At 43.1% G+C, this 25,420-nt stretch overlaps 1 protein-coding gene across 3 annotated transcripts; it reads left to right on the top strand.

The window, feature by feature from the left end:
- Positions 1 to 1,448: 1,448 nt before the first annotated feature.
- On the top strand, positions 1,449 to 24,490 carry HSF4 (heat shock transcription factor 4). Of its 3 annotated transcripts, none has more exons than XM_088672052.1 (13): positions 1,449 to 1,710; positions 9,099 to 9,207; positions 10,096 to 10,223; positions 10,951 to 11,075; positions 11,776 to 11,851; positions 12,846 to 12,910; positions 13,854 to 13,953; positions 16,224 to 16,348; positions 17,161 to 17,388; positions 17,929 to 18,034; positions 19,441 to 19,506; positions 20,329 to 20,417; positions 21,520 to 24,490. In XM_088672052.1, exons 1-12 carry the CDS (start codon positions 1,588 to 1,590, stop codon positions 20,368 to 20,370), a joined length of 1,293 nt encoding a protein of 430 aa, XP_088528178.1. In that variant the 5' UTR covers positions 1,449 to 1,587; the 3' UTR covers positions 20,371 to 20,417; positions 21,520 to 24,490. The 3 variants fall into 3 exon arrangements, with proteins under 3 accessions (XP_088528178.1, XP_088528177.1, XP_034976878.1); XM_088672051.1 differs by having other exon boundaries at positions 20,311 to 20,417; positions 21,520 to 22,610; XM_035120987.3 differs by lacking the exon at positions 17,161 to 17,388 and having other exon boundaries at positions 20,311 to 20,417; positions 21,520 to 21,857.
- The last annotated feature ends 930 nt before the right edge of the window (positions 24,491 to 25,420 follow it).

Raw genomic sequence — 25,420 nt, 5'->3', positions numbered from 1 at the left:
TGTAATTTAATGGGTCTACTTTGAGTAGAACTGAGCTACCTGCAACCCAGGATTTAGAGCTATGCTATCCGAAGACTGCAGCTCTGATCTGGAGTTCTGACTTATCTTCAGGAGTGTCTCTGATCCAGGATAGTCAAAGTGTCAGGTCACTATTTCACTTTCTGAGAATTTTGAGGTCTACCTGGTTAGGGTGCCGATTATCATCCTTGTCAAGAGGATGGCTGCCTGGAATGGCAGCATCACAGGCTGGAATCCTATAGATGCAGCAACTCTCCCATAAAGATGGGGGTATGGGCAAATGGCACCTTTTGAATTTCTGCTGTGCAGCTGTGGCAGCAGACGTGGGTGCACATTACTTTCTACTGGGAACTGATGCACGTATCTCCATCCAGAAATGGTGTCCAGACACCCAAGCTTTGGACATCATTTCTGAATGGAATTACATGCATCAGTTCCCACTATGGCAGATAGGTGGGGATAGCACAGTCATGGAGTTCTTCCCATCTCACTGCCTTCCATATGTAACTGGGAGGTTGGGACATCTGCTTAGGGCTCTTGTATTTGCAGATCATGGCTCTGAAACCAGCTGGGTCCAAGGTTCCTGCAGTCAATTAGGGCTTATCCACACTTACCTTTTGCCCTGAGCTTTCCCTGCGAAAACCCACTCTTTAGAGCTCAATTGGAGCAAACTTCAATTCGGGTTTTCTACAGATTGATGTTTACTCTGAGCTTTAAACTGTTGGTTTTTGCAAGGAAAGCTTGGAAGCAAAAGGGGGGGCACTCGGACATGGAGCTTTAAATCACATAATGTGCTTGAAAAGAGCAGAGGAACGGTAAGTGTGGATAAGCCCTTAGCTGATGGCTGGATGGAGGAAGAGCTGCTTGTGAGCAGGGGCATCAGATGCAGAGGGTGGGCTCTGAGGCACATACAGGGATGATGTTCACCGCCTCAACTGTCAGTCTCCAGGTGGCACACCTTCAATTCTGCTACTACTATTACTATTCTGCTATTACTATTACTACTGTAATAAACACTTTGAAACATTTTCCTTACTGCTGGAATTCTCCTTGCTGTGTTTGTCCTCTTGGAAACCACAAGAAAAGCAGCCTAGAAGCTGAAAGACCAAATGAAATAAAACTTAAGGTGGCCTTCAGACAGGTCTGCTTCCACTATCGCTTCCTCAAAGTTGTGCATGGGGAAGGCAAATGGGCAGGAGCCACCCTTGGCCCTTTCCGGGGCTTCTGCTGACCTCCTGGCCTACTGTGTTTGTGCAAGCAAGTGTATTCTCTTTCCATGATGCTGCATCTTTATTCACGGCTTTGTGCAATGCAAATAGCGGTGCGCTTTCATTCTGTGCATTGTTCAACCCGAGGGTTGGCCATGCCTGCCCATTGTGCTGGGCTTGGAAGAGAGCCAGCAGCACTGCTGATGAGATTTTTGTGGGAGGAGGATGTTTTCTCCGCTCTGCCTGGATCGCTAAATGGTTTTGTTTTTCCCTCTGACACACGCACAGAAAGGAAAGGGAGCTTTGCTGTGAGGCAAGAGATTATGGCACTAGTGTAGTCACAGCACCACACACACAAACTATGCAGGACTCGTCCAGTTCCTTGGCTATGGATGGCTACCCCAGCAACGTACCAGCGTTCCTAACCAAGCTGTGGACATTGGTAGAAGATCCTGAGACCAACCATCTCATCTGTTGGAGTATTGTGAGTACAACTAACGTTGGGAGCTGCTAGTTTGCTGTTTGACAAGCCCTTGTAGGGCACTGTGTGTCATGCGCAACTTACAGGGGCTTCATTAGCTAGAAACTGGTATTGTTCAGGTACCTAACCTAACCAGTCTTATGCATGTTTAGTTACTTCTATGCCGTGTTGAGTTCAGTGGGGGTTACTCAAATGTAAGGTCTAGTTTGTGCATCAGACAGACTTGAGATGATGGAATTCTGGGCTACAGTGCTTCAGACTGTAGGTGGGCTGGAGTGTCAAGTTGGCTTGTTCTATGTTCCCAGCATAAGTTTCCTGAATGTAATAAGCTTAGTATATTGGGGAGAAAACGACTCCATCTCTGAGGGAGAAGGCTGTGCTAAACTTGATGTGCTTGTTGTCTGTGAAGAGCTTTCTCCACTGGGGAGCGCTTGGAAATGCAACTCCCCACCTACAGTTTGTGGGTCAGAATCCTAGCACTTCATTCTGCATGGTGCTGCATCAGTTGGTTCTCTACTGGGGAAGAGGGAGAAATTCAATTTGGTTCACATTTAAAGGTGAGCTAAAACTAATTCGCACTTTCCCAAACAATATGTGAACCGAGACATGGCCATCCTTCAAATTCTCCAAATTTTGCAATGAAATTCTCTAGCCAAGCAATGTTTGCATAAAGTGGGTAAAGTGCACATAAGAATGTATATATTAGTTACAATAATTACACAAATAATATACAAATATTAAGGAACATTGTTTTGCAAAAATGTGCATATTGGGAGAAACTCGCACCAAAATGCCAGTGAATAGTAAACTGATGCAAAAAACTAAATGAGAAATTGAAGTTTGTCAGATTTGACCATCCCTATGCGGGTGGCGCTGTGGGTTAAACCACAGAGCCTAGGGCTTGCCGATCAGAAGGTCGGCGGTTTGAATCCCCGCGACGGGGTGAGCTCCCGTTGTTCGGTCCCAGCTCCTGCCCACCTAGCAGTTCGAAAGCATGTCAAAGTGCAAGTAGATAAATAGGTACAGCTACAGCGGGAAGGTAAACGGCATTTCCGTGTGCTGCTCTGGTTTGCCAGAAGTGGCTTTGTCATGCTGGCCACATGACCTAGAAGATGTACGCCGGCTCCCTCGGCCAATAACTCGAGATGAGCGCCGCAACCCCAGAGTCGGTCATGACTGGACCTAACAGTCAGAGGTCCCTTTACCTTTACCTTTACTGTTTGCATGAAATTGTAGCTGCCTTCCCCATAGAGTTGTTCCTGGAGCTGTTTTGATCACCTGTTTGTTTATTTCACAACTGTCTGTCCATAGCTGTCATCTTGCATGGGAAGGCAATGGGCCTCACCACCTTTCTCAACCTGGTGCCTTCCAGATACCTTTTTTGGCTGCCTGATAATCTATGACCATTGGCCAAACTGCCAAGGAGCTCAGTGTGACATACACCGTTCTCTCCCTCCTCATTTAACCCCACAACTGTGTGAGGTAGGCTAGACTGAGAGGCAGTGACTGGCCCAAAGTCACCCAGTGAGCTTTGTGGGAGATTTAAACCTTGGTCTCCCAGGTCCTAGTCTGAGACTTTAACTTAACCACTAAAACACCCTGGCTCACTGGAAGCTGGGGCCCAGCAATATCGGGAGGACACCATGTTGGGCAAGGGGAAGCTGTGAGGATCGGTGCAGCACACAGACCCCCCCAAGTGTCCCTATTTTCCAGGGACACCCCTGATTTAGAGAAGCTGCCCTGGTTTCTGCTTTGATCCTGGAATGTCCCACTTTTCCTTAGGATGTCCAGATTTTCATTGAAGAAATGTTGGAGGGTATGCACAAAGGTTATTTTTCTATGGTGATTTTAATTCCCGATCAGTTATACTTTCAGTTGCTCCATTTTAGTAGCTTGTGAAGCATTTCTTGATGGCTCTAAAAATTAGTTTTTGCACATTACTGGCTGCTGTTTCATTTATCTTGTAACCTAAAAGCACTGCTAGTTTATTCTGATTACAGATAATGAAGTGTGTCAATGGTCATTGGCTGATATGGAGAAAATATAATGTTTGCTGGTTGTTTTTTTGTTTTTGCTGTAAGCAGAAATTAGTTAGATTTAACTAGTTTTACCTGACCTCTGAACATGGGATATATGTCTTGAATGCCTCTAAGTGTGGTGGTGCTCAAATCTACAGAACTTTTCTATAAAATTACCCACTAAATCTCTCAAACCAGACTTTAGAATCAGTAGTTAGATTTGTGGGTGAGAATTTTAAAATCATATTTTCACTGTGGATGTTTTATCTCTGGGTTGGGAGTAATGATGGAAAGAAAGTGAGCCGGGGTACTTTCTTTGGTTCATTCTCTTCTTCCCTCCTTTCAGACCACTCTTGTTTGTGAATTTGAAAGAGAAAAAAAAATCCTGCCTGCATCTTGAGCTAATTCTTACTGAGAACTGGTTCTTTGTCTGGTTTTTATCATTCTCGGTATGGATAACTGTATTCCATAAAAGTAAAAAATACATTAAATTTACATTCTGAAACATTGGGTGGTGCTCAGCTAAGTCATATTTAGAGCCATTGAAACCAATGGACTTTACTTATGTAAACCCAATGATTTATGTCTGTCTGCTCCATGACTAACATAGAATGCTGTTCTTTTGCAAAACTGTTTTAACTGTACTTTTTTAAAAAAAGTTTAAAATGCACTGTTTTGCTCTAGATACATATATGTGCACAAGCACACAAATATGATGTGTTGACAAATGTTTAATCCTACATGGGACTGAGTTGATCTCCCTCATACTGCACTTGGACATCACAGTAAACTGTTGTTTACAAGGATCCGTCCAGCAGACTGGATGTTGTGCTCTTGCACTCACCATTAACCCTGGTGTCAGCACAACACTAGGTGACTTGACTTTAAAGGGAAGAATTAGGAGTACAGTACACTTGATGTGCATTCCCAGTTCTTCTTTTTGGCCATGGCTTGAACTTTTTCATACTTGATGTCATATATGATGATAGGCCTGGAAAAGTTGAGTGGGATTTGCCAAGTACACCCTGATGATGTGGGTCTAATTAGGCGCAACATGCTGGAGGTTTTCCCGCTGTCTCACTAAACTGTGGATTGGTAAGATGTAAATGAACCTATCATCCTCTCCAGCCTCTTCCCTGATCGCAGGACTTAGAAGCATTTCCTTTTAGTCAACTGCAGTGTGTTTTGTCTGAACCAATAAACTGTCCTAATTTCAAACTAGCCACATTTGAAACTGTGGTTTCTGAAACTTGCTTGTTAGCCCCAGTTTTGAATCTGTACAGCATGGCAAGCCATGGTCGAAAGTTTCCCAAGTTCTCTACTTGCTTGAGGAGGAAGAGCAGGGAAGCATGTTAATATAGGACAGTGACATGGGGTGGAAAGTTTCTGCTGTAAACATCTAAATTTTTACTGTTCTTGTGGTTAAAAATTATTGGTGGTAATTAACAAATGCCATTGTAATGCTAATCAAAGTTGACAGTTTCAGTAAGTAATATTTTCAGGTGATTATCCATGAGAAGTGTATAAGTATGTGTTTTGTAAAAATGAGGGGTTGTGGAACTAAAACACAAAATACCCTTTAGTCTACAAGCATCCTGGGGCTTTTGGAGATGGTGTCGAGAGCCCCCCCCCTGCAAGGCAGAGAGTTTAAAGCTCTTTCTGTGCCTAGAAGACCCTTTACAGCCTTCACCCCAAACTTCTCCATTTTGGAGAAGTCATGCCACCTGACCTCTGCCACACACATCTGTTGTCTTACATCTAACATGAGATGTTAGGCAGGTATGAACTGGGAGCTAAATCACACACATGACCATATATGCTATGTAAGTGGCACATTATGGAGTAATGTTGATCTCAAGAACTTTGCATGTAAAACACATTTCAGGGAGCATCACATCTTGATGCTAATGAAATCAGAGAAGAGAATAAAGTTAAACCAGAACATTTTTCTTTTCATTTGGTTGGGGGGGGGGCATGTGTTTTTGTGACCAACATAAGCCACTCAGCCAACTAAGTTTTATTGTTCTAAACTCATCTGATTGTGTTCTTAACACAAATTTTCTTCTGTTTACCAAATTGGGAAAGCAAAACTATCAATACAATAAAGGATTATGAACCTATTGTCTATTTATTTGGAGAAGTCTTTAACTGAAGATTAGCTGGGGAAATAGAGACATTCTGGGTCACCTTGTGTCCTATGCTGCTGGATGCCGCGTGGAAAAACTGTTTTCAGATAATGAAACTGGGAAATTATTTTTACAGTGATACAGAACACTATAACTATATGGAAATGAAAAATGCTTCTGTAAGTTGACTTTTACATGGAATCGCCCAATTCCACCCGTAGCTGACAAGTCCCTCTGGGATCAGATCAGTCTCTTGCTGTCCACTACAACACAGTAGACCTCATTTATTAAAGTTTGTTTAATGGACCATTTGATAAAATAGTGGAGGTGCATATTTCACAGAAGCTTGTGGGCTACTTGCTTTCCTTTAGCACTATAGAACTACACTTGACTGTGGCAGCCAGTAAAACCAGTGCTTTTTTCTGGGGGGACGCAGGGGTATGCATACCCCTAAATTAATGCTGGTGGTCAACAAAAGAGGTTTAAAGACTGTCTCAAGGCAAATCTCATGGGCTTTGAAGACACTCGAACTCAGGACACAAGGGAGAAACGTGCTAAGAGGAAGGCACGCTTGGCTATTCCACACCGTGATCAGCTCCTGCCCGGAAATCAATGTCCCCACTGTGGAAGGACGTGTGGATCCAGAATTGGCCTCTACAGTCACTTACGGACTCATTGTTAAAACCTTGTTTATGGAAGACAATCTTACTCGGCTACGAATGATTGCCAAAGAAGAAAAGATCCCTAAACATTTTGTGTATCTAAGTTTGGCCTCATTGAGGGGCAGTGTTTCAATATGAGTAGGAAAATGAGAGTACCCCCTAAACATTTTTTAAAGAAAAAAAGCACTGAGTAAAACTATGTTCTTTTGTCAGTACTGGAGTCTGAACAGCAGCAGTGCACTGGAGGACTGCTAACTTCCACTGCTGACTAAGGAGGTCAGGAACATTAAGAAGACCTTTATTTAACAAAGTAATAATAGAAAATAAAATAAAAATAAAAATGTGCACCCCCACCCTCGAGACCATTCCATTGTAACTTTCCACCCTCTCAAAAATTCAACACCTCTTTCGGTGGTTTGACCCCTTTCCGTTTTAACAGTACAAATTCTACAAATACCTTCCATATCTCCTTAGAATTATTTCTCCTGCATATTTCCTATCTTACCTTAATAACGCATGTTAATTTATCATTAATAGCTATATCCCACACCTCTTTATAGCACTCTTCCATTTTATATTCACCTTGCTACTTCCACTTCCTAGCTATAATAACTCGTGCAGCTGTCAATAAAGGAAGAGCTTTTTGATGGTAAGAGCTGTTCAGCTCTGGAGCGGACTCCCAAGGATTGTGGTGGACGCAATTCCTGCTGAATGGGTATTGGGGGCAGGGGGGCTTGCTCTACCACCTTCTACTTCTAGTAAGGAAGCCTGATCCCTATTCAGAATTGGAAACTAGTAGTGTGTAATGTGCCGAGATCTATAATTGGGAAGAGGAGCCATATTGATATCCACACACACGGCTTGTTCATGCTTCCGTTTGCCCAGGTGCATTCCCCAGAGAAAACCCGTGGTTTAGTGCTGAGTCGGCCCAAATGGCAATTGGGTTTTCTGCAGATTGCTGTTTGTTCTGATTTAGCAGTAAAGAGTGTGTTTTCCCAGGGAAACCTGTGAGGCAAACAAAAAACAACTCAGATCTGTGCCTAGGAAGCACAGCACAAGTGGAAAACTTCTTGGCCTCAAGATTTCTTGGTGCAGGATGAGTAAAGTGTGAACGAACCCACAGTTAAGAGTATGTGTTATATCTACATACATATTTGCACAGTATCCGTGTGTACACATTTTGAGATTTTCAATAAATAACATACCGTACTTCAGTTAGAAAGAGACATAATCACACAAAATACAAGACCTTCAGATGTTGTACCACAGTTAATTACACAGTACAGTGTTTGTATTGTTGGCAGATCATAATAAAAAACCCAAGGGAAGCCCTTGTGGTCCATAAGAAAAAAAAGTTCCAAAAATGAAGGAAAATTTTATTAGGACAAACCAAGAAGTCACAAAAATGTGGCAACCTTTCCAGTTCTTCAAAACTTCCATCAGGCAAAATGATACACAAAGTGGGAAAGAGTTGGATGGGGATTTTATTATTATTATTTTGGTAGAAAAATCAGCTAGGATGTTGCAACAATGAGGTCTGCTTATGGGTTGGTGTTTCACGATGAAGACAGCAGACTTAAGTGCCTGTCAGGTGCTGAGGATCCAAATTACACAACTGGTTTCCTGGGGGGGGGTGCTGGGCATGCTGACATCAGGTGCACCTGCACCCGTGACGTGCATGGTCCTGTGCAAAAATTTGTGGGTGCCCTGCCTCTTCATGGGGTAAGTTGTAGGGTCTGGAGCACCCACAGCCCCACTCATTTGCTACCTGTGGTTCTCTGCCAAGAGGCATTGATTGTTAAGCTATACTGACTGCGATTTTTGCATTGCATTGTCATTTAGCTTAGTTTTCTCCTTTCTATACTTGCCCACTAAGATATTGCTTAATGCATCTGACAAAGTGAGGTTGACTCTCCGAAATGTCACGATAAAATATTGTTACGTCTCTAAGGCACTCGCTCTTAGATTTTCCGTTCCCGAGCACAGTTCAAAGTGTTGGTGCTTACCTTTAAAGCCCTAAATGGCCTTGGTCCAGTATACCTGAAGGAGCATCTCCACCCCCATCGTTTTGCCCGGACACAGGTCCAGCACCGAGGGCCTTCTGGCGGTTCCCTCGTTGCGAGAAGCCAAGTTGCAGGGAACTAGGCAGAGGGCCTTCTCAGTAGTGGCGCCCGCCCTGTGGAACGCCCTCCCATCAAATGTCAAAGAGAAAAACAACTACCAGACTTTTAGAAGACATCTGAAAGCAGCCCTGTTTAGGGAGGCTTTTAATGTTTAATCCATTATTGTATTGTATTTTTCTGTTGGAAGCCGCCCAGAGTGGCTGGGGCGGGGTATAAATAATAAATTATTATTATTATTTATTATTTATTATTTCAAGTATCTAAATGTGAATTAAAGCACCAACAAACACACCTCAGAAATGGCAGCCAGGATGCAAATTTCAGCCCGTCCTTTGTTTGAAAATGCTGGTTTGTTATGAATCCGGTTTCACATATTTGTAGAATCTCAGTTTAGCATTAGAGCTTTATAGTAATGAGCAGGTAGCTAACATTGTTTAACTCTCTCTTTTTCCCCCTTTAAAGAATGGTTCCAGCTTCCATGTTTTTGATCAGAGTCGATTTGCGAAGGAGGTGCTGCCTAAGTATTTCAAACACAACAATATGGCCAGCTTTGTGCGACAACTGAACATGTGTAAGTAACATTCCCAAGATTTAGAAAGTACAGACTTGCTTGTATGATGGAGGAAAGGCCATGATTAAAATTATTTATTTATTTATTTATACCCCGCCCATCTGGCTGGGTTCCCCCTGCCACTCTGGGCGGCTTCCAACAAATACCAAAATAAATTAAAATATCACAGAAAAAAAACTTCCCTAAACAGGGCTGCCTGTTTTTAAATGTGGTTTTAGTACATTGCCAAACCTAAAAAGCAGAAGCACTAGAGCCGACTTATGTATTTGGCAACCTAGTAAGTTAATGTTTGTTAGAGACTTTTAAGTTTATTATATATTCACATATAATGACTGCCATGAGCAGCAAAAGAAGAAGAAAAAGGTGCCAGGTACTCTGTACTGGTGAGCAGCATCACAAAAAAGCACTGTTTAAAGGTGATACCAGTTTTCAAATCTCACTTCTCTTCAAAGAATTGAGATAAAAACAATAGCGACATAAATAAGAAGTTATATATCAGCAGCTAGCAAGAATTCAACATGAAGGAAGCAAGAGACAGAGAGAGGGGGAAGACTTGCTTTTCTGGGTCCACTTGCTTTTCTGGGTCCACAGCAAGGGACTCCTTTAATCTGGAAGAGGCAGGGTAGGCACACTGAGAATTCTCCACTGCCTCTCATCATCTTGGGGGCTTCACACAAAGTGGGAATAGTGGGAATATTGAAGATGTAGACTTATTGCTGATCTGGGATTTTGTCTCTCTGTCCTCTGGAACTGGCACACTGGTTCGCAAGCATGTGTTTGCCACATCCACACTTTTGTGCAGTCACAGGTGTATACCTAATGTGTAAATCAGCCCCACCCCCACCCCAGTCCTTCTGCTTCTCACCAGGCTTCTGTTTGTCCATTTAGATGGCTTTAGGAAAGTCGTGAACATTGAACAAGGCGGGCTTGTCAAGCCTGAACGCGACGACACTGAGTTCCAGCACCTTTATTTCTTGCAAGGCCATGAACACCTCCTTGAGCACATCAAAAGGAAGGTAGGAAACACAAGTCACAGAAACTATTAGTCTGTTGTGATCATGTGCTACGTATAGCCTGCTTGGGATAGGTTTACAAGTATAAAACCAATTACAAAAATATAGTCACATGTGATTAAAATATGCTATAAATAATTGCATCAAAACATTAAAATCAACATCCACAATTAAAATATTCAATGAACAAACCCATTAAAAGAACAAGCATTATGTTGTTGTTGCTGCTGCTGCTGCTGCTGTTGCTGTTGCTTTATTTTCCATCCTCTTTCCTAGCATGAGCTCTGTAGGATTATCTAAACCTGAGAGAGATCGTGTGACATCAGAGATTGCCCCTGCCATAGTCCAGGCTCCAGACAAGGGAAGGTGTCATCACCTGATAAAAATAACACTTGCCAGCAAATGTATTTGTTTCCCTGACATTCACCCACTGCATTTTTAGGAGTGCGCTTGCAAAAGCTCAGGAATGCACTGGGTGAAGAGGGCCTTGGTTGCATTTAGCATCCCCTGGATCAGGCATGTCAAACCTGCGGCCCTCCAGATGTTTTGGCCTACAACTCCCATGATCCCTAGCTAGCAGGACCAGTGGTTGGGGAAGATGGAAATTGTAGTCCAAAACATCTGGAGGGCCGCAGGTTTGACATGCCTGCGCCTGGATTGTGTTTCCTACCTCACACATTCACACAATTTATCCTTCTATTTCTGCTTCTTTCTTTGGTTGTTTCTACAGGTATCCATTGTGAAAAGTGAAGAAACCAAGATGCGCCAAGAAGACCTTAGCAGATTGCTGTATGAGATCCAGATCCTCCGGGGTCAGCAAGAGACAATGGAGTGTCAGGTGCAGGACATGAAGCAGTAAGTGAATGCTACCAGAAGCATCATGGCATTGCAAGGGGGTAGGACTAGATGACCCTCGGGGGTGACTTCCAACTCCACAGTGCTATGATTCTATGGCATATTACCTGTACCCAGTCTGACTACTGGGAGAATTCTGTGTACATGCAGCTGGAGTGTTACTTTTGGCCTCTTTGGATGAGACTTGCCTCCACAGAAGGTAAAGATACTGCAGTTACCTGAATATGGGCCCATCTTTACTCCAGATGTCAAACCTGTGATTTCTATGTCAAAGGTTAAGGGAGGTCTGACATTCAAATAACTGTAGACTCTCTCCAGTTTGGGTGAGCGCAAGAGCCCAATTTCGGCAGGAGCTGTAGCAGTGGGTCCAAATGGGCCCATAGAGAGAAGACAACAAAAATGGATGCAGCCTCATAGTTAGATTTCTATATATAAAACTCTACAGTTGCTCTAAGGACAACATTCCCCTCCCTTTAGTAAGAAACAAAAGTTACTGGCCCTTATGATTTCCATATTGTCAGTGCAATCCTATAAATGTTATCTTAGAAATAAGTCCCACTGAGGTCAGTGGTGCTTATTCCGCCGTAAGTATGTTTAAGATTGCTGCCAGAATCACGAAAGCCTACAAGTGCGCATTGACTGTTTCCTGTGATTCATTCAGAGACTGTGCCCTCAGCCTGCGGTTCTCTATTCCTTTCAGGCAGAATGAAGTTTTGTGGAGGGAAGTTGTGTGTCTCAGGCAGAATCATTCACAGCATGAGAAAGTGATCAATAAGGTAATGTTTCTGTTGATGCCAATAATGTGATGTGGGGGGGTGTTTGCTACTTGCAGAGCAGGGGGTGGTTGGCTCCACTGAAATTGGCACATGGTCAACAGTCGGCTTTCTCAAGGAACTCTGGGGAATGTGGTTCTGTGAGGCGGATGGGCCTCACAGAGGAGTGGGAAACTTTTTCAACCCAAAGGGCATATTTCCTCATGTCATTCGCACATGTGGCATTCCCACATGGGCAACCTCTTAGGTGCCACATGCCAATGCTTGGCAGGGTCAGAGGCAAAAGTGGGTGGAGCAATAGGATGGACTCTTGCCTCTGTACAATAGGTTACATTCCAGTCCTGCAAAAGCCTCATGTTTACACACACACACACACACACACCCATCTGTCCTGGCCCTCACAGCCTGAAGAAGACAAACTTTCTGAATTTGTGCAGATGCTTCAGGACCAGTGTAGCTACATTAAATGTCAGGAATCACCCAGGTTTCTGATCTAATGTGGCACAAAGTTGGGGTACCTTCTGTTGCCCCTGGGCAGGGTAGCATCTAACAATGTGACCACCCTCCCCAAATGTCCCAAATGAATGTTCACTGCATTCATATAAGAGTGCACACTTTTGATGTATGCTTACATACATGTCGTGGAAGATGGCCATGTCTGTGTCATCTTGCCTGCCCCAGTCCTTCATTTTTAGCAACTTGAAAGTTGCCTTATATAAGAAGTTGCCTTACATCAAGTCAGATCATTGCTCCATCTAGCTCTGTGTTGTCTACACAGACTGGATGTGACTCTCCGGGACTGCAGGTTAGGGAGTTTCTCAATGCACTACCTACATATATTGGGGATTGAACCTGGATCTTCTCCATGCAAAGCAGATGCTTGCAGCCCTCCTTCCCCTGGAAGGGAGCTCCTCCTTGTGTGAGCAGAGAGGTGGACGGTGGAGTGCTGAATCACTCTGCTGACTGACAAACACCTGACCTTGATTTCCCCTGACAGCTGATTCAGTTTCTCTTCGGCCAGCTCCAATCCAGCCCCAGCAATGCTGGAATAAAGAGAAAGCTGTAAGTACCCTCATGTGACTGCATGGACATGCACGGGCAAGAAACTAGTTGGGGGCTCACCCTTCATTTTCTCTCCCCCGCCCCCAGCTTAGCTCCAAGTGGCGTGGTAGGTCACCAGACCTGGGCACCATGGTGACAGAAAAATGAATGGGGCTGGGAACTGATGAGTCAGAGCTGCTGACAGGTCCCATTCAGTGCCTTTGGAGAACCACCCTGTCAGCTTGCTGTGACCTTTGTTTTAGTGGTATACAGGGGGATTGAAAGAAGAAAATTTGAAGAGAAAGGGGAGTGGAGGCAAGGTCCCCTGTGGAAGCCACAGAGAGGTTTTCCAGTAATATCATTACAGGGGGGGGGGGAGAGGGAGGTGCATCAATGGGACTGTCAAGCCTCTTGGTCATGGGTGAGCTTATTAGGTGGCTGTAGACAGATGCAAAGTCTATGGAAGGCCTGTGATGGTTTGCCATATGGACAGCCTAGGAACATTAGAGCTGCCTTGCTGGAGTAGACCAAGGGGAGGTCTAATTTAGGACTCTAGTTACAGGAGTAGCAACCCCACAGCTCTGGGCTCAGAGGACAAGCTGCTGTATTTGTGAGCGAGGGGTGGTGTGACAAGTGTTGGCAGGGGCTGATGGGAGTTGTAGTCCAAAACATCTGGAGGGCACCAGGTTGAAGAAGGCTGGTGCTGTGGAAATTGCTTTGAATGAGTGGGGAGCCTAGACTTCATGGAGCAGTTTTCATGTGTTTGTGTTTCCAAGTGCCACCTGATCAGCTGAGAAGCCTCCTAAAGGCCAAAAGAAGCGCCAGCTGTTCTTTCCTCTAGCTGCCCCCAGAAAGATTCAGCACTCCCCCCCCCCCAAGAACCAGTGAGCTTGTGAATAGTGTTCTTACAAGTCACGCAGCAGAGTGACTGAGATGAAGGATTTGGGCTTCCTTCTCTCAACAGGCCTCTCATGCTGGATGATGGCAATTCTGCTCCACAAATGACAAAGTTCAGGAAGCATTTGTCTTTGGATCCCATTCATGACTCCTATTTCATCCAGTCGGTGAGTTTGGGATGACGTCCTGCTCTTGCCTGCTCTTATTTATTTGCAAGGTGCTAGCGATTAATCAAACATTTTTTAATTATTTTTAGACATACATCTGAAGCTGCCTTTCCCCCGAGTCAGATCACTGATCTATCTTGCTCAGTATTTGTTGTATACAGCACTGAGTGGCAGAAGCTCTCTGGGATTTCAGACAGTAGACTTCTCCAGCCCTTACTAGAGATGCCAGGGATTGAACCTGGGACTTACTGTATGCAAAACACATGCTTTGTCACACTAGGTTACCCTTTCAGTGCAGATACTTGCAAACACTGTGAGTGACAGCAGGTGCCATCTATGAAGAAGCAGGCATTCTTTCACATAAAGGAAACATTTCCTCTTTTGAAATGGTCCCTGCTGAAACAAGGGCCTGTGTGCTTCATCTGAAAGCAAAAGAGTCATGTTTCCACACACCCCTTGAAGATACAGTAGTTGCTTTATTCTTGTTTGCATCTATGCAAATTTAATCAATTATTCAGTTAAATTTAAATTCTAATTCATTTAAATCAGAATGCCTCCATGTTTTGCAAAAGCGAGTTGTAGGCAGCACATTTCTGTTTCACCAGGCCCTTTGGCTTTTAATTATCTGTGGCCTCAATGTTTTAATCCAGTTTAATAATAATAATAATAATAATAATAATAATAATAATAATAATAATATTTATACCCCGCCCTTCCCAGTCAAGACCGGGCTCAGGGCGGCTAACAACAAAAATATCAAAGCAAGCATAAAAGAAACAATTCAATTAAAATACAGATTAAATATAATGTTAAAATTCAATTTTAAAATTAGGAATCTACAAGTGAAACCTCATTTAAATATCTATAGGATAAAACCTTAGGGGAGGGTAACACCGGGGTCAGACTGAGTCAGTCCGAAGGCCAAGCAGAACAGCTCTGTCTTGCAGGCCCTACGAAAAGATGACAACTCCCGCTGGGTCCTAGTCTCCTGAGAGACTAGAGAGACTCCTGAGAGTCTCCTGAGAGAGCATTCCACCAGGTCGGGGCTAATACCTGTAATAGAATTGCCTTTTAGATTTTTCTTTGCTTTCTATTATCCCAGTTTCAATGTATCTGTCTGTTTGGTTCTTTTGTATTGTAAGTCACTTGGAGTTACTTTGTTTAAAAAACTGAGCAATAAAGTTAACAAATTAAAGAAACTTGACTGGAAAAAAACACTTTCCTTCAGGAAACATGTGCCCCCAAACCTTTGTTTATGCAAGTAATTTATGTGTTGAGGGTGGAGAGTTTAAAATGATTTCAGGGGAGATTTGGGGTGCAAGGGTAGTGTTAAGCACCCCTTTTTCACATACAGTACATGGATTTCCTCCTGCATATGTCCTGACATTAGCATCACAAGGCAAAAAGGAGGTTGGGAATTTGCTATGTAATGTGTGCCTGTTCCACACTAAGTGGGACCTTCTTCCCAGACCAATGTGTATAGATTCAATTGGCAAGAGAAAAAGCACAATTACCAGTAGCTCCATCAGGGCAGGATTTGAGGGCAGCCTCCTCTTCCCCTGCCCTGCTGCCTCAGAACTCCCCCCCCCCAAAAAAAACTTTAGCAGCTGGATACATTCTGAAGTAGAACCTTAGAAGACTGTGTCCTGTTCTGGGCACCACAGTTTAAGAAGGATATTGACAAACTTGAACGTGTGGAAACCAAGCCTTATGAGGAACAGGAGTTAGCTATGTTTAATATGGAGAAATGTAGACCAAGAGGTGATATGATCGCCATCTTCAGTTATCTAAACAACTGCCCAATGGAGGATGGAGCAAGCTTGTTTTCTGCTGCTCCAGAGGGTATGACCCAAACCAAAGGATTCAAATTACAAGAAAAGAGATTCTGACTCAACATTAGGAAGAACTTTCTGATGGTAAGAACTGTTCAGTACCTTGTAAGGTAGTGAGTGGACTCTCCTCCATTGGAGATATTTAAACAGAGGTTGGTTGACCATCTCTCAGGGATTATTTAGCTATGGTTTCGGCTTTGGAAGGCTAGGCTAGATGACCCTTGGCTTCCCTTCCAACTTTACAGTTCTGTGATTCTATGACTTGAAGTGGTCTCAAATTTAATATAGTCCAGTCTCCAATTGGTGCAGGTACTATATAAAGCACACATGACTTAAGTCTATAATCTAACGTTACCCAACTACACCGCTGACCGTTACAGCGATGCTTTACTGTTGCATTGTTAAAAAATATGTCTTTCCCCCCATCCTTGCCTGCAGCCATCTGCAGAACCTGCTTCGTGCTTAAACAGCCCTGCTGTCCCCGGAGGGCCAATAATATCAGATGTTACTGAAGTGTCGCCATCTAATGCTGTGGTCATGCAGCCTACTTCCAACAGGGAGAGGTAAGAAAAATCAAATGTTTTAGTGAGCAACATGGATGGACGTAGGAGACAGAAATAAATAAATGCCACAGGAGACTGAATAGGCCAGGGCCAGCTTTGCCATTAGGGGCTCCTCCAGATGGGTGGTTTTTGTCCCCCCCCCCAATGTGTGTTCTGCAGCATGTGGGATGCTTTAATTGAGATGGCTGTATAGCAGGGGGTTGGACTAGATGACCCTCAGGATCCCTTCCAACTCTACAATTCTATAATTCTACATCACTGGTGCAATAATAATGCATTAGTGGTAGATTTATACTCAATCGTCTGCTTATAATGCTGCTTTTGCAGGATGGACTCTGCCTATAGTGAGAATATTGAAAAAGGTTTCCCCTGCCACTTCTGCCTTTCATTCCCCTCTCCCCCATTCTCTCAATTGGCACTTCCAATATTTATTTATTTTATTGCATTTATATCCCACCTTTCTTCCAACAAGCTCAGGGCAGTGTACATGGCCCTCGCCTTCCCCATGTTATCCTCACAACAGCCCTGTGAGGTAGGCTAGTTTGAGAGACAGTGATTGGTCACCCAGTGAGTTTCCTGGCTGCTTGGAGATTTGAACCCTGGCCTCTCAGGCTTCGTCCAACACTCTAACCACCATACCACACTGTATTCATGCCCACTGCTTCTCCACTCCATTTTGCACCCTCTCCTTGATATGGGGGAGGAACCGACTTTCATGCAGGTTGGTTTCTGCTGTGTGCCTAGTTTTGGCCCTGGAGTGAGTTGAAAGGAAGAAAGCATCAGGGTGGCGCTGAAACTTGTCTTTGGTTCAGGGAAACCTGCCTCCTGCTGGTCAAGGAAGAACCCATTAGCCCTGAGCAGAAAGCCGCATCCACAGATCCTGCTGTCCCCTTGATTGGCTGTAATGTCTGCTCAGACCCTCCTGTGTTGCCTGTTGCCATGGTTCAGTCTGTGTTAGACGGCAGAGGGAGCTGCGATGTGCCACAGCCAGCAAGTTTGCAGACACTTGACAGAAGAGGCAGAAGGGCACCTCTAGACAGGTGAGGGGAGGAGCGCCACTATGTGCTCTAGCACCACACTGTTTCATTGCTTGTGGATGGAGAGTATTGCATGAAGGCTTTAGTAGCTGCAGCTATGCAAATATTTGCTTGTGCTTGCAACTAGCAAAACACTGATTCTTTAGGTGTTCATCACAGCAAAAAGATCTATGGCAGAGATGGGGAGTGTGTGGCTCTCTACATGATCTGGACTACAATTCCCACCATCCCTGAGCATTGACTATTCCAGTTGGGACTGATGGGAGCTTGAGTCCAACAACATCTGGAGGGCCACAGGCTCCCCATTCCTGGTCTATAGCTTAACCTAATTTCAGGTTAAGCTAGGAAGCGGCTCCCGGCATGAGACTCATAGGATAATCCTATAACTTCCTTCAGAAACTTGTTATGAAGATAAAATGGGGGAAGACAAAACACCATGCCCTTGCTTTTTGTTTCTTGGACAACAGACGGAGGGAAAGAGTGTTGATCCACCTGTTATACAAATGCTTAACCTGAATCTCAGTTCCTCTTGTGTTTTCACAGAGCAGAAATCTCTGATCCTTTAGATGGTGCTGATTTGAATCTGGAAGGCCTTCAGATCCTTCTAAGAAACCAGCAGTATAATCTCGAAGCTGCCACTACTTTGGATGTAAGTTTTTGTCTAACCATGACAAGAGTTTTACAGTTCCATCATTCTTGTTTTTCAAAGTTGTAGAAGTTGCCCTTAGAGCAGATACAATTCTTCAAATCCATAAACTCCTTACATTGAACTAACTGGTTTCTGAATGGTAAATGGTAAAAGATACGCTTTGAGATGATTGGGTTTTGCTGGAAGATGTTGAGACTTGGCTGACTCAGTTAAGCTCACTAACTGGCAGAGATTTGTGGAATTAAAATGAATGCAAAAGTGCACCTTCCAGCACCAACATCTAATTATTTTTAACCCAGAAATTTGGCTAATGAAATATGAGTAAGCAAAATTTGGGCATTTCCTTTCCTTTTAGAAAATTTCAGGCAAAAGAAAGAAATGTACACAATACATGATTATTAACTTATGGAGCTCCCCGCGCCGCAATATGTTCCCATCACAATCACACTCTTCCTAGCCTGCCCCCCTCCGGTGCACAGAGAGTTTGAGTCAACAAAATTCAGCCACAGGTGGAATTTAGTTGCTTGGTCACCCACACAGGCTGCTCTGAGGGCCTCCAGGGGCTGCAGAATACCCACGTCTACTTTATTTTATAGCTTTCTTCTTCTTCTTCTTCTTCTTCTTCTTTCTTCTTTCTTCTTTCTTCTTTCTTCTTTCTTCTTCTTCTTCTTCTCTAGAGATGTTTTTAAAGAATTGGCAAAAACTGTTTCCTACAGTCTGAATAACAGAAATCACCGTGATTGAGATCCTACCTGTAGAATTAATTAAACAGTTTCACTCCACCCCAATATCTGAGTGAGATTCCAGGGGGTCCAGGCATTTAACCAGGGTTCGTGGTTCTTTGGGAATGAGGCACAGTGGAGACTGTGATGTATTTAGGATATATGGTTTATATATACATATATACAACCTGAGCCTACAATGGGGTGTGTGTGTGTGTATGTGCTCACAGCATTAACACCCTAATAGTGCCTTGCTTCCCCCATAGCCTTAGATTTGAGGAGAAATCAAACTTGGTTCTCTCTCTCTGGCTTCCAAGCCTGCCTCTTTTCCAGCTTCCAGCTCCTAGCTTAAATCACTGTACTCTCCACTCTGGCCTTTGTTTTTCTAACCAGTTGAGGAAGGGAGGCGCACCCATTTTCTGTCTGGCACAGATCCACTTCTTTTGTTACCTTAATGGCCCATTACCTAGGCTATCACCTCACCAGGAATTCGAATCCTTACATTTTAACACTTGCTGGATCTAGGGGTAAGAAGGGTATTGGCATACAGCCTACTTCCCCCCACCCCAAAGCAGGAGCAGGAATCAAATGAACCCCCAGAGTGGGCAGAGCAGGAATCAAATGAAGAAAAATTATATCCTCCTGATGTTTTTTATGCTTCATCTTACACCTTGTTTGTTTTAGGTTTTCAATCCCACTATATCTGCCAGTGAATGGAATTTGAATGATGTGGAGGCCAATTTGTCCTCGGTAAGACATGCATGTGCAGGATGGGAGAGGGAGGTGTGGCATCTGAACACCACCAAACACCTGTGGCTTTGAACTGGGGGGAACTTGAAGGAGACTCTGAGATAGGGCCGGACAAAGTCCCTCCACACAATACAAACAGAAACACATTCGCCTGGCCTTCATTCCCATGAAAAGTGGGGAGGGGAGAATTTCTAGGGCCTGGGCATAGCCAAGGGAGGATGTGGGGAAGGGCAGCCCCCCCATCAAGTTAATCAATACAAAATACTTAGCTGAGGTTCTTCCCCCCCTAACATAAAGCCTGCCCCCCCCCAAATATAAATCCTGGCTATGCCCATGTTCTCTAAGGTGAGTAGTGTGAATCTCTAAATACGTTCGGGTGTGGGATATGTTTACTAGAAGGCACTGGGTTGGCTTTTGCCTAGGAGCCCAAAATTTGTCTAAGGATGATGGAGAAATTTGATTCAGTTTGCATTTAAAGCTGAACCCACCAAACCTGCACAAGATTGAACAATATGCAAACCAAAACACAGCCATCCTTCCATAAATGAATTTTGCAATGCCGTTCACCAGCCAAGTAATATGTACAAAAGATACCGGTATTAGTGAAAATAGCATGAACAGAGTAGCTACGTGCCCAGACACAGCTGCTTTGGGTCTTAGACAGCCTCTCTCTGCATTAGTGATGATAGTTGCCTACCTAGAACAGCTATTTTCAGGATAGCAGATGTAATGTTACTGCTTGATTGGTTTCTCTGTCACAACCCTCCTCTCTTCCTGCCTTTGTATAATTGTGCATTGTTGTAGTTTGTGTTTTTGCATCAGGATGCAGATGCCAACTGTGGATCTGGAGAAGAATGCAAATAAGAGGTCCTCCCGAGTGTTAAATCCCCAAATTAATGCCTCTTGCTCAGGTACTGCTCATAGCTAACCTTCCACACAGAGAAGTGACAGTCTACCATGCAGAGGCTGATTTTGCTGGCAGAAGCATCCCTAATTAGGAGCTCTTTGCAAGCAATTCAGCAAGTTGTGACATTTCAGAGAGAAAGAACTTTTTGCTTTTTCATTTGGCCTCCTGTGCTTCCTTCTACCGCCTGTGCAATTTTCAGCAATGCAAGCCCCATCTCAATAACTGTCTGTGTTTGCACATAACACTTGCATAGCCAGGAGGACTCCAGAAGCATTTAATCTTAGGGTCTGTTCACATTGCTCAGTGTTGGTTTTTTGGTGCATTTCACAGCATTTTGCCCTCAGCAGTTCACATCAGCCTGCCTTAGTGTCAGATTCATTTCTGCTTGTCTGCGCACCGGGGACCCTTGCCAGGTCAGGGATGTCTTCACCCCTGCAAAGCTGTTCACCCCTTGACTGGAGTTGCATTAGAAATGGTTTGTGGAACAATACATCCAACAGTAGTCCTTTATAACAAAGTAGAGAATAAATGTGCATTATGGATAATGTTTTGTGAACATGGATCAAAAGCTCAGCACTGTGAATGCATGGTAACTGGAAATGTGAAACCAGCCCTTAATTTCCACTCATTTTGGCTTGATTCTAGTCAGTTGCAGACAAGTATTGAAGGTCACTTGGTGAGTTAGGTGTCTTTCTGTGATTCATGGTCATGGGCGGTCGGTGTGTGTGTGACTGGCACAAGAGGGGAATGTATAGTGCCTGAGGTAGGACATTGTAAAATTTTGCAGAGCTGCTAGAGGATTGTGAAACCCAGAGGTTCCACAGAAACAGAGTTGAAAAACACTGCATTAGAGTGAGTTGCTGTATGTTGTTGCAGCCTAACCTGACTTCTAAAATTCGAAGACTTAGCAATCCAATAACCTGAATAAAAACATTGGCTGGGTTGCTTGGTATCAGACACCTAGCACATGGACCATTGTCTTATTCATTGTTCATCCTCTCCTCTGAGAGAGTAGATGTTATGTCACGTTTTATTTAGATCTCTGCCAATTCTTGTTAACTGATGCACTGGTAGAAATATTCTCTATTTTCTATTTGTGTTCTTAGGGAGAGACGTCATTCTGGAAAGCATCTGTCTGCACTTTTGGAGGAGCAACACTATGAATGTACCAAAAAGTTTATCCTTGACATTATCAGGACCAGCTTGGCAAATGCCAAATCTAGCTTGGAGCCAGCTGAATGTCCTACTCATTCACACAAAAGGACTGTGCTAAAATTATAATTATTTGGGGAGGGTTGAATAAAAAAAATGGATGTGCTTCTGAGAATTCTAATATATATTCTTCTAGCTTGACTTTTTTCAGCATTCCCAACTATGGACATTGTTGAATTTGGGATTGTTGTTTTTTTGAACATGTGAAAAAATGTTACGACTTCACAGATAATTGTTGTACCTTTATATTTATTTATTTATTTTAAATCCTGCAAAGTTCAATTTCTAAAAGCAAACTTTGAAAATTTGTTAGTTTTTGGATGTACTGTATGTGATTTGTTTCTTTCAATTTGCACCTGCCTTTGCAAACCTGGGTAATCCTTGGAGAGTCATTACATGTCTTAAAATTGCAAGTGTGAGTGCAGTTTGCAGAAATCTATACGGCCTGTGGCTACAAATGCAGCCCTGACTTCCTGCTGATCAAAATACATTTGTGGGATCCAGCTTTGAGAACACATGGAACCTCTCCTCTCTTGAAATGACCCTTCCTTTCCTTATCATCTTACCCTGAACTTATTAACCCAAGATATCGGGGTCAGTCTTGGGAATATGAACTCATCTTACTCTCTCCTTTACCGCTTGCTTGCTTGCTTTGAAACCATGACTAATGCTAATATAGATTCCTCTCTTAATGTTTGAAACTTTGGTTTGATGTTAGTGTGTAACATCTGATTAAAAGGGAACAGGGTTAATCTAAACTATAGTTAGTTTTGATACAAATGTAATGTGTTGAATTATGGTTAAGGCTAATAAGGAAAAAGTGGAGGGTATTTGCATCAGAGAGGTGAGCTAAAAAGTGACCATATCTTTCCAGGGCTTACTCCTGATTGACAGGTTGTGCTTTGCTGGAAATCAGATTTATAAACCGTTGTTTGCTGGACTTGACTGTTATTTTTAGTCATCTAATTGTGCTACATGGTGTTCCAAAATGTATCTGTTTAGGGATATTTACATAAATCATTACCTAAGGATTATCTTGCATAACATTATGCTTTATTAAGCTGGAGTAAAGTGATAATGATGGATTCCTTGGGAGATGTTGCATCCAGACAGCAACTTCCTATGTAATAGGGTTGCATGATTTAGCATTGAAAGAAAAGCACAAGCAGCGGCACCTTTCAAAACGTTTGATGTGTATATTCCTGGCCAAGTCTTGCTTTGGACTGTCTTCCGCCCTCATCTTGTTGATTCCTTTGCCTGCCATGTGGTCCAGCAAGGATGAACATGGCATTCAACACAGTTCCTGGTTGGCTTGCAGGAATTTGGATCAGCATTCCTAACATCTGGAAAATCATTTGTCCCAGAAGTACCCACTGACAGGATTATCTCTTAGAAAGCTTGTTCCCATAAAATGTCCCTATGGAGGCAGCGGTGGGGCTGAAGTCACTGCAGAATTCCTCTAGTTAGCTGTAGATTTGTGCATGCTCCACATCTACACAAACTCCCTCCAGGATACTTTAAACTGTGTGTGATGAAAATAAAGGGAAAGTGAGACATATGCTGCTGAGTGAGAATGCATCAGTTGGCTTCCTTAGCTTTTACAAAACTTTGAGAGCAGCAGAGTCTAATTTTTACTTACTTACTAATATACTGCAATGCTTCTATACTGAAACTTTATCAGGTTTATTGCCAATTTAATGGCTATGGTTTCCCTAGATTGCTGGCACATGTAGCTTGGTGAGGATACTGAGATTTCTCTTATGCCACCCACTCAGAATGGGATTTTGCATGGTTAATTTGTGGGGAGAGAATGACTATTAAGCCAGTTCCGGTCAGTAGTTAGGCCTTTTAGAACAGAAAAAGAATGTGTTTAGGTCAGAATTAATTTTAGACAAGAGCTAAGTCTTGATAAACTATTTGTTAGAAGAACCTAGACCTAGAACATGGTACCTCATATCATAACAGAGTACCTCTCAGCATGTGCAACATGCCTTCCTCATTCCTCAGTAAGCACATATCTGTACTAGAGAGGCATTGATTTTTACCCTAGCACTTCCTAAGTTTAGAAATTAAGCACAGCCTCAGTGGTAGTGATGATTTATAAAGGGGCAGGTAGAAGGAATGCTTTAGCACCAGTGTGTGTGCCCGCTAACCATTTCTGTGCCAAAAGCTTCCTTACTCCATTGCAATCCCTCTGGGATCTGCATGCTAGCAGTTGACATGGACACACACACACACAGTATATGAATGCACATAACACAGTGTGCACACACCACACATTGTCTATATACCAAAGTATAGACACATTACAGATTGGAACACACAGCAGCACATGTGTACATGCACACAGAGCCCTCACCCTCGCTTCTCAGCTGATTTTCCACATCGTACCTTTGTTGGGCAGAATTATTTATGAAGGGTAGACAAGATGATTTTCTTCCCTTTGCAGCTTTATCACAATCTGTTTAGAAGCAATCTGTAATTTTTGTAGAATCTAGTGTTTGATACATTTTTGTAGCTCTCTTAAGACACCACTTGCAATGATACAGGTGCAGCATTTTTAAAAATGATATTGACTAAGAAGCAAATTAGCTCCCAACCCTTTTCTGATTATGAAAATGATTCACTAGAGTTTATACCCCTCTTACCTAGTTTTCTACAGAAAGTGGAAATCAAGGGGAATAGGATTATCTCTACTTCAATGAATTTTTCTTGAAAGGTGGTGTGTGTGATTGGTTTTCTTGGCTATTTTATGCTTTCATACTTGAAGTTGATGTGCTGAACCTGCAATTTTGCACTATGCTGTACATTTGTAAAGTTTTACAAGGTATGCTAATTAAAGAGGTTTTCTTTTGTCCTCATTAAGTTCTGCTTTCACAGCCTTTTATTTTCCTTGGATTCATTTCTCTGTGTATTAATATCAATATCATCCTATATTAGATAAACAGACTTGTCTCCCTATTTTCGCATCTTGCCTTTCCTCCAGGGAACTCGGAGGTATCTATGGGATTACCCTGTTTTATTTACCCTTGTGAGGTAGTTTAGGCCCACTCAGTGTTGGGGGCAGTGGGCTGCTTTGGCTTTGCTTCCCCTTAACACTGTCACCATGGGTTAAACTATAAAAAATCTTTATAGCAGTTAATGCATTTGTATAGGGGCAGGGATTGCATGTCTCACTTGCATTCTGTTAGAAGCTATCAACTATCCAGTCATAACTGTGTGCTTTTATAATTATATATACATAGAGGATCAGGGTGGTGATACATACTATTTTACACATGCTACTAGCATTTGTTTTGATTTGCTAAGATGCATATAAGCAGAAACAACTGTAAAGTATTCAATTCATTAAGCATCTGCCAAATTATAATTTACAAGAAATGTTCAACCAGATAGTCCTTAAATCCATGACCACAGCAGCCACAGGGCCTAAAAAGACCTTGCAACACTACCTGTCTGCAAGATTATTGTACTTTGGGAATGGCCGCCTTGTATACCACAAATAATATTTGTAGCCATATCAGGATCATGAGCCCCCAAATTAAGATGGTGACCTGGCCAGGAGCAAACACAAAAGAAGCTGTGATGCTTCATGGGGGTGGGACTAGGGCACTAAATGTAGAAGCTTTTGTAGGAAGGTAGAATCTAGCCAAACGTTCTGCAGATTGAGAGTGGATGCTTTTAAGAGGGATGGGTGAAAACCTCTGGTGCCTTTTCTGTGAAGGCTAGCTTGTTGGGTTTCTCTGTGCTGATGTCATGAGTGTTCAAAAGGCCCCACCACAAGTCAGTTAACAA

The sequence above is a fragment of the Zootoca vivipara genome, chromosome 6, assembly GCF_965207765.1.
Source record: "Zootoca vivipara chromosome 6, rZooViv2.hap1.1, whole genome shotgun sequence".
NCBI classification, from domain to species: Eukaryota; Metazoa; Chordata; class Lepidosauria; order Squamata; family Lacertidae; genus Zootoca; species Zootoca vivipara.
The sequence above is the reverse complement of the archived record's forward strand: the minus strand, read 5'-3'. Positions and strand labels throughout refer to the sequence as shown.

What these genes read in the sequence shown, in the direction of transcription:
- HSF4 (XM_088672051.1), top strand. Translation starts at nt 1,588, where the DNA reads ATGCAGGACTCGTCCAGTTCCTTGGCTATGGATGGCTACCCCAGCAAC. An exon ending in ATGAGAAAGTGATCAATAAG is followed by an intron (nt 11,852 to 12,845) that starts GTAATGTTTCTG and finishes TTCCCCTGACAG; the next exon opens with CTGATTCAGTTTCTCTTCGG. An exon ending in AGAAGGGCACCTCTAGACAG is followed by an intron (nt 17,389 to 17,928) that starts GTGAGGGGAGGA and finishes GTGTTTTCACAG; the next exon opens with AGCAGAAATCTCTGATCCTT.